This window comes from Arachis stenosperma, chromosome 8 (assembly GCF_014773155.1).
Source record: "Arachis stenosperma cultivar V10309 chromosome 8, arast.V10309.gnm1.PFL2, whole genome shotgun sequence".
In the NCBI taxonomy this organism is placed as follows: Eukaryota; Viridiplantae; Streptophyta; class Magnoliopsida; order Fabales; family Fabaceae; genus Arachis; species Arachis stenosperma.
Window position 1 is genome coordinate 52,400,865 of NC_080384.1, and position 9,787 is coordinate 52,410,651.

Sequence of the window (9,787 nt, forward strand, 5' to 3'; positions counted from 1 at the left end):
TGAACTAATTAAATTAGTATGGAAACTAAACTTTCTAGCTCTCTCGTTACATTATTGTTGTATATTTTACTATTTTTTAAATTACTATAAATTGCACTTATTATACATATTGTTTGTGAAAAATTATAGAAATTAAAGTTAGTTATAAAATTAAAGCAGCTATAGTCTAAATTTGCAAAGTTGTACCAAAAGAGAAAAGATGAGAATTTATTATGAAAATCTAATAGTAAAAATCAATTTCCTTAATAATGGATAATAATTCTCAGACATTAATCATTAAAGGATGATATATAACAATAATATTGTCATGTATATTATTAAATATTTTTACTAAATTTTTAACTAGATTGCTATAATTTAAAAATTTGTAATCAAATTTGTATATTAGATAAAAAAATTAATCTGATTTTTACTAATAGTTGTCTTTATAAATAACAAATATAAAATAAATTATAAAATATTTTTAACGGTATTTGTTAGTAAAAACTTAATAATAAACTTCTAAATTATAAGAATTTATTAAAAATTCTACAAAACTATATAAAAACCTACAAGGTATAATTAAACCTTATATATATGCACTTAATCAAAATTCATACATAATAAGCACATATGTTCTTACACTTGAGTTATGAAATCAGAAGTTAAACAAGAAGAAGATGAGGATGAAGAAGAAGATGTTGGCGAGTCATATAGCCTCATAAAATCAAAGAATATTGGCTTATTATTATTATTATTAGCCACCTCCACAACATTATTATTAATTTTGTTGACCATGTGATGTTGACTTTCTATGCTTCTTTTCTTCATGAATATGCGGCAAAGAACCCAATTCCCTAAGTCTTCTACATACTTCTGCCAACATAAAATCAATCATACATAAATTAAATATGCTCATACACACAATAATAATCTTACTATTTTAGTTAATATATAATTTAATTACTATTATTTTTGTAAAGATTAGTGTAACTAAAGAATAACCATCAAGCTAAAATAAAATCTAGTGTTATAAGAAAAATTATGTTACTTAGGTGTTAAGTTAATTAGTTAATTAGTTAGATAAGTAATACCAAATTAATTGATTATGCTTATTAATTAATTAAATCGTATGTCTATTATAAAGATGATAAATAAATATTTTATTAATAATTAATGACCTCTACCATTTATTTTTTGTATGTTGTAAAATATAATGTGAGTGTAAATATAACAAATCAAAGAACATTATTGATGAGTGTAATATTACATGAAAGTTAAAAAAAAAAAGTGAATATAATTAATGCTAATGATTTCGGCTACCCATTAATTAGGCCATTATAAAAGAAAAAAAATTGTAAAAACAAACTTTGTAGTAATAATTGAAAAAATAATCACCTGGGATGAATTAGAAGGAGTAGTGACAAGTCGATACTCACGCATGATCCAATGAGTTCTAGAGCCATTTGGAGATTTTCCATGATAGAATACAAGAGTTTTTCTTATCCCAACAATATTATTATTATTATTATTATTGGATGATGTTGAAATTATTCTTTTGTCTGATCCAGTTGCTTTCCAATATCCAGATTTCGTTATTCTGTTCATTCGGTTACCGTTTCTATACTTAACTTCCTTTGAGCTGAACAAGTATCTCTCTTCTTGCTCCCCACCATAATTATTATTATTCCCTAATAATAAAATAAAAAAATAATAAGATCATAGTTAGAAGAGCATATATATGACATTAATAAATAATGCTATGTTAATGTGATTTTGTTCATTTATATTTGTTTCTCTTTATCTTTTAATCAATTTAGTAATAATTAAAAGATATAGAAAGATATTACTATATCTGTTAGACATTAAAAATCAATTATCAGGGTATAATGTATATTAAAATATAAAATATAAAATACATACTAAAAATAAGTTAAATAATAATATATATTTATATAAAATATATAGTGACCGGTTTTAATCAATAATTTTTAGAAAAAGTATAGAGTACTAATATATTATTTGATAATTTATTGTTAATAATAATTAATTATTATATTTTAAATATATGTAAAAGGAGACACATTCAGAAAATATATTTATAAAAATACTTCCATTAAACACAGTCATAAAAAAAGACATTTTTATTAGACACGTCTACAAAGACACTTCTATTAAATACAATCATAAATAATAGTTGGTAAAAATTAGCAAAAATACTGTTAGTAATGTAGCAGGATTGTAGTTTTTAATGTACACTTAATATTTTTGTATTACATATACTAATGAGCTCCTGCATGGAAAATATGTCATTAATGATGATGAGTTTATACTACATACTGTAAAAATACCTTAATTAGTTAATTATTTCTAGAGCTATATGTAAAAAAAAAAAGAGAGTAACAGTTAAATAATATTTTAATTTAACTTGGTTTCATTCTAACCTTAGATAATGTCAATTCATTTTCAATTTAATTTAACTAATTTAGTCTATCTTTAGCTTTTTCTTTTTTTGAAGAAATTATTAAATTAAACATTTTAAGAAGCAAAGACTAAACGGAATTATATATACTTCACTATAATTTGGTAACTTTAATAAGAGTGAAACTAAAACTTAAAAAAAAAAAAAGATTTTGATATTGATTACCTGGCAAATCCCAAGGATCATAGTTGCATACATTGATCTCAGGAATGATTGAAGCTGGCAACTGAAAAGAGAAAACCTTGCATTTCAAATACTGAAATAGAAGCTCCTCTTCTGTTGGTTGGAACCTAAATCCAGGTGGCAATAATCTCACTCCATTCTTGTTCTTCTTAACAAACCTCATCTTCTTGCTCATCATAAAATAATTATAAATAATAAAAACTTAGTAAACTGGACCAACTTATTGGTGATCAAATGAAGCTTTGTGTGTGCTTATTTATAAGCATATTATATATAGCTAGGTTATTTAATTTTTTTGGAGTTAGTTGGGAGGGAACTTAAGCATGTAATAAAGGGGACAATGCTTAACTGACTAAGTTTGTTCTTTGAAATTTTAATTAATTAATTAAAAGTTGTTATATATTATATTGAGTTTAATTTTGATTTACCGACAATGTAAAGCGTTTTACACAGTCGTATAATTACATCTATTCTTTTGGATGACTATTCACACAATTAATGTAAAAAGTAGTTATTTTTACTGATGATATGACTTTGCATAATTGTAATTTATTTTACACTAACAGTACATCAAAATTAAATTTATATTTTATATACCAAATTTAAAAAGATCTTTTTCTTTGCCTTTTTTGCTATGCCTGACCACCACCTTTTGTATCATAAAATATAAAGTGATGATTGGTCATAAAATTAAATATTTTGCATGCTTTTCTTAGAGTCATGGAAATATGATTTCAGATTCCATGGTTCTACCAATTAAGTATTAAAATGTATTGAGAGATAATTAATTAGCAAAAGAATTAATTAAGACCTAATTAAAATTTTGAAATTTAAAATTTTCTATATATATGTTCATCTAATATTGGATTGGCGGTGGTGATTGACTATTTTCAACTGGAGTTGTTGGATTTGGTTTAATGATTTAATCAAACTTAGGGTTTGTTGGATAGGTTTTTGGAATCTCCTATGTGAAATTATATCTCTTATGTTTCTTTTTAATTTCTTTGATAATAATAAGTCAATCCTCTATTTGCTGGTGTCATGCTTAGCATGTATAGTTTGACGTAAAACATAGAATAATGGTGGATTTGTTTTTTGATTTTATATTAAAAAAAAAAGTGATTTGACAGCCTTTATTTTTCTAAAACTGAAAAAAGTTAAAAAAATGTTATTTAATAAGAAACAATTTTTTTATTTTAATTATTTATAAAATCTATATAAATATCTAAAAGGTAATAAAAAATTATATACTACAAATAAACCATCAAATTAACGAACATAAATAATGTTAGATGAATAAGTATTTTTATAATAAGTCTCCAAAATATACCGTCCAACTAACTACATTTTCAAAAAGTTAAATTTTTTCCAACTTTCTTTTAAATATTGAAACAACACAAAAATTTCTTTAAAATAACAAAGGAATTCATGGAAAAATATGGAAAATTTTTAAAACCAAAACATAAATTTTTGCAAAATTAAAGAACATAAAATTTATAACAGAACAACAAATATATAGATTCTGTACAAATAACACGTAACATGAAGGAGAAGGTGGAAAAAAATGCATAATAGGGAGAGAAGGAAAAATAAAAAAGAAAAATATAGAAAAATAAACTTTTAGTTGAGGACTGGGTTGAAATAAAATGCTATTTTATTATATAAAATTTAAAACATCTTTGTATTATTTCATATATATAGAAAAAGTCTATTAGATATGTAACTATAAAAATATATCTATGTAAATTTATGCTTCAAACTCAAGAAGAGATTTTTATCTATAATTGTTTGTGTACATGTCTTTATTTTAGTTTAAATTTTTGGGATATGTAATGACAAAGTAAAAGATAATAAAAATATTTGATAATAAAAAATAATTAATAAAAAATAGCCAGAATTTATCTTATTTATAAGATAAGTTTTATTTTTTTTTTGTCTTTCTAATATTATCGAAAAAATAATTATAAAAAAAGGATAATATATTGTTTATAAAACCTTATTTGCATTTAATGTTTAATATTAATTAGGAGCTAGACATGTACTTAAACCTTGTTTTTAGTTCTTCCAAGCATTTTATGTCGGTACTTCTAAATTGGGATGATATAAATAAAGTATGGAGCTAGATATGTGACGATAATATATTTGAAGAAAATAACAAACTTCAGGTAAAAAAAAAAAAAGGTTGAATTATCACCCATTAGCATTGCCCTGTATGTCAATATATAATTATATACACGTAGCTAGTTTTATTTATTTGAACTTTGAAAATTAAAATTGACACGTGATAATTATAACTTAAATATTTATATAAAATTAATTTTAATATATTAATAGTATAAAATATTTTATATAGTTAGAATGGTAACTATTCTTTTATATTAGATGATTATTTATACGATTAGTAAAAATAAAAATTATTTTTAATATTATAATATTATATAATTAGATATACGTATAAAATTATTTTATACTGATAATAATATATCAAAATTAAATCCATATTTATATAGGATTTAATTGCTTAATAAAAATAAAAATTAAATTTTTACATGGATTATTTTATCTATAAAATTGAGAATCTAAAATATATATTTTGTAAAAATTCAAATGTAATTTTTTTTATATAAAATTAATAATTAAAAATTATTAAATAATTTAATATATATGATTAAATTATAATTTAATAATTATAATTATTAATTTTACATAAAAATAAGGAGACGAAGTCTCTCTCTATATATATATTTATTTACCTAGCAGATTTGACATTTAACTAATAACTATTTGGTATATGCTTTCCCTCTTCCTTTAATTTTGATGAATTTCAATTACATATATATTGGTGGATAAATGACTCAGCAACGCACACTTTATGTCATCTGCTCCAGGTGTTTCTAAAGAAGTAGTTTTTTTTTTTAAAAATAAAATTATTATTACTTTTTAATTATCAGATAAAATTGAATTTGGGTATATAAAACAAAAAATCAAAAGGTCGCTAATTATTATTTTCAATTTCAAAATTATTACTTCTTATTATTTCCCTACTATACCTAAATAATAATAATAATAATAATAATAATAATAATAATAAGAAGAAGAAGAAGAAGAAGATTGGTACTTTCCTTCGATAAGAAGATGTTGCTTACTTTGTACTTAATTGTTTTAAAGAGCTTGCTTTTCTCCACGTAACTAAATAAAGATTTTTAAAGATTCACTCCCTCATCATTTGCTACAAAACTGAAAAGAAATTAAAAAGCCTTATGAACATTTATTTGCATATATATGTTGAATTCCTTTGCTTAATCCAATTGTGTTATGTGTAACCCCAACAATAACAACATTTTTTCTTTCAAAATGATTGGAAATTTAAGTATTGTAAGAACTATCCAAAAGAACAAACATGTAAAGTGATTCTATAATAAATAGATAAAGAATATATATACATACAGCTAGTAATCATTTTCACACAATTTTAATTTTATAAGGTTTTAGTGAATTCATTACTCCAAATTAATTAAAATAATAAACAAGTGTAACTTGAACAAATAAATTAAAGAAAAATCGGTGGCTTCAATAATAATGTGATTAAAAATAAAAGCCGTGCACTTGGTATATATTAGGTTAATTGTTAATACGATATGACGTCTTTTAATTTTATGATTTTTTTTGTTAATTACAGTATTTTTTAATTTGATAAATCAAAAGATTAATTTGATGTGAATTTAAATTTTATTTAAAAGTTTATCGTTCACTAATAAATTGTTGTATGTCACTCGTTAATAAATTATTGTATATATAAAATAAAATTTAAATTCCTAATAATTATTTAATCCCTTTCTATTTGTGTGTGTGGATCCTCTTACCAATCATGTGTTGTATGAATATTTGTTCCCTCTTTAATTTTCCAAAGTTTTCTGTGCTTTTGTTTTATTTATCAAGGAATACAGCTAAAAAAGCTAACTTATGCTTAGCGCGTAAGAAACTTTGGCTATTATTTTTTAATTTTGACTTGCTCTTCTTACTTATTAATGTTCCAAATAGAATTATAGCCATAATTATCAAAATTGACCTTTCAATCGATCAATCAAAATACTAGATTATTACCATAGTGATTTAACCGTGACGAGTTGAATTAATTAAAAAGAAATTAATTAAAATTATGTAAAAATATATTTAGTTAGTATTTATTATAATTTATATAATAATAAAACGGACCATGTTTTCTTATATTTATATAATGCACATAACAAAATGGATAGCACTACTTTAACTTGCATGCTCCAGCTTCAAAGACACAGCAATTTATGTATGTAAGTGTTGAATATGATTAGGTGAAACTCATGTAAAGTTAATTTTATGAAAATTTGATAGTCAAAAATCGTTAAATAATTTAATAGATTTAACTAAATTATATCATTTAACATTCTCACTTATTAACTTCACATTAAGTTAACTGCACTTGAGTTTCCATCATCGATTTGATATCAAACTAGCAACTAAATTGATTAGATCTATCGGTTCAATTTTGATAAATGTAAATAGCTCAATTTTGACAATAAAAGTATTTATAAAACTAGTATATCTAAAGTGTTCAATAATACTAAACATAATCTATTTAATACTTCTTGGGCGTTTAAATATTTTTTCCATATATATCTAAATTCTTATTTTTAGGGATTTTTGAATTCCAAGTTAAACATAATATATAATTAGGGCTCTTAAGTTTTTCAACAAAATAAACATTCAAAAGTTTTCCCAAAAGCAGTGTCAATAGTAGCAAATTCAATAAACAGTACATGATTACATGTTATTAATATTCTTTATATATAGTAGTACTAGTAGTACATGTTATACAAACTTTTAATATTTTTTAGAAACGTTTAAGAATTTACATTTTTTTTCTAAAATACCTCTAAATTTTATTTAGTATAAAAGTAGTTTGGTCTAAAAATTTTTAAAGAAAATTTACATATTTTCTCTAAAATACCAAACAATAAACCAAATTTTATTGGTTGTCCACCGTATTCTCCAGTCTTACAAGTTAAGAATTAATCCGTTGCAGATTTGAATTCCATTTAAGTACTGCTGGCTAATGAGTTGCTGCATACATAAGATAAGATTCAAATCTGTAACACTTACTTAAGTCGACGAGTGAGCTGATTACTTGATCAACTTAAGTTGGTTTTTTTTTTATCGGTAGATTGGACAACTCCCAATCCTAGGTACCCCAATAGATTGGACAACCCCCAATCCTAGGTACACAACACACCTACACACTTGTCACACATTTTATCATATTTTTCTTCAATTACATTTTCTAAAATTTGAACCCTAGACCTTTGAGGTGGGAAGGGGGAGATATGCCCTTAGAGCCAAGGTTCATTGGCATCAACTTAAGTTGGTTAAACCAAAATTCTTAAAATGAATGACTTGGTCAAGTTTTTTGGCCCAATGGGCCTGCAAGAAAAACCAAAAAAGGACTTTTTGAGGCCCATATGTTTCCTTCTACTTTTTCTTTTTTCCTACGAAAGGGTTTTAGGCGTTTTACGCTTTTACTCTTTAACCTTTGTTCTTTCTTCTGTCAAAACTCAAAAGCTTCAGCGTCGTTCTTAGCTTTAGGGTTTTGCGACAGGAATCTGTCGCCATGGATCTTTCAGAGCTCAATTCACCTGAAATGCAGAAATTCTACTCCGTATGTTCAATTCTTCATCCGCTCCTGATTTTTTTTATGTTAAAAAAAAATTACTCTTTCTTTTAGGAATAAATGTTTTATAGGTTAGAGATTTTGCATTGATAAGCTGCACCTTTTTCTCTGTTTCGTTTTGATTTTCTTTTTCGGATATTGTTGTATGTGTTTCATTGAATTACAGATAAAGTTGCTTAAGCATTTTAGAGAATTTTAATTTAATGTGTATAAAACTCAGAGCATGCATAATTTAGTTATGAAAGGGAAGAACACGGATATTATGTTCATTGTTTCGTAATGTTATGCCCTAGAGAGTTATTATTGTTAATAAATTATACTAGTCTCCCCTGATATTATGTGATTTTCACTTGGTTCTTTACGATTTCGTCATGTTCACACTGATCTATCTTACTGATATGTTCATAGGGGAGGTTACTGTCACATTTTGGATGTTTCGTAAAATACAAGGGTTTCAAGTGTAGTTGCAATGTTGTCAGTTATCTAAATATTTGAAGATGTTAGTATATGCTTTTACAAAAGGTTATATCACCTATATAAATCCTTGGATATGTTAGTATATGCTTTTGCAAATTGTGAGGTGTTGCGTGTAATATCGCCTAACCTCGGGGGAGACCAGTGTAATTTATCCTTATTATTACTTGAAGGCTTAGGTACGCAATGGCGTAGCTTAGCCAATTTAGCTTGTAATTTTATAAGAGTGTTTGGATTAGAGGAATGCCCTCCCTGAAGCTGTTCTTTTAGTTCACTTGGATTGCTTATCTTGGATTGTTAATTAATAAATTGGCTATCTTCCATGTAAAATAAAAAATAAAAAAGAAATAAAGGAAAAAGTAGGCAATGCATACATTCTCTTTAGGCATTTTTTTTTTCAGGTGTGTTCGATTGGGGGTAAAAGTGGGGTGAAATTTTTCATGAGTGAAAACTCACATGAAACACACTGTGTGTAATAGTTGCATATCTCTTGGTGAGGTACTATAAGTTGATTAATTTGTCCTCAATGCAGGAAGAACAGCAAAAGGCTGTGATTACTGAAACAGTGGCTAAGGCTACAAGCGAATGTTGGGACAAATGCATCACGGGTACACCTGGGAATAAATTCAGTTCCAGTGAAGCTTCTTGTCTTTCAAACTGCGCCCAGCGTTTCGTCGAGACGAACATACTTATCTGGAAAAGGTTTCAGAGCATGCAATGAATTATCGAGGGCTTCAATGTGCTTTCTCATTCAAATTACCAGTGCCAGAATCTTAATATTGTTTAGCAGTTAGCACTTTCTTGGACTAAAATTTTTTTACCCTCCTGGCATACCTGAAACTCAAGGGTTTTTTGAAAAAAAAAAAAAGATAGAATACAGAGTTTAATGTTTTTGTTGGTTCACGAAAAGTACTTATAGCAAGTGTTTTAAATTGCCATGCGAGCAAAGTCATTTATTCATGCCA

The 9,787-nt window shown here is 25.1% G+C and overlaps 2 protein-coding genes across 2 annotated transcripts; one reads left to right on the top strand and one right to left on the bottom strand.

Annotated features, from left to right (window-relative positions):
* Window positions 1-582: 582 nt before the first annotated feature.
* Window positions 583-2,864, bottom strand: LOC130946625 (NAC domain-containing protein 83-like). Its single transcript, XM_057875430.1, has 3 exons — window positions 2,627-2,864; window positions 1,378-1,670; window positions 583-855 (listed from the first exon to the last, which is right to left on the bottom strand). Exons 1-3 carry the CDS (start codon window positions 2,820-2,822, stop codon window positions 619-621), a joined length of 726 nt encoding a protein of 241 aa, XP_057731413.1. The 5' UTR covers window positions 2,823-2,864; the 3' UTR covers window positions 583-618.
* A 5,317-nt stretch (window positions 2,865-8,181) lies between these two features.
* LOC130946346 (mitochondrial import inner membrane translocase subunit TIM8-like) lies at window positions 8,182-9,787 on the top strand. Its single transcript, XM_057875044.1, has 2 exons — window positions 8,182-8,336; window positions 9,355-9,787. Exons 1-2 carry the CDS (start codon window positions 8,289-8,291, stop codon window positions 9,541-9,543), a joined length of 237 nt encoding a protein of 78 aa, XP_057731027.1. The 5' UTR covers window positions 8,182-8,288; the 3' UTR covers window positions 9,544-9,787.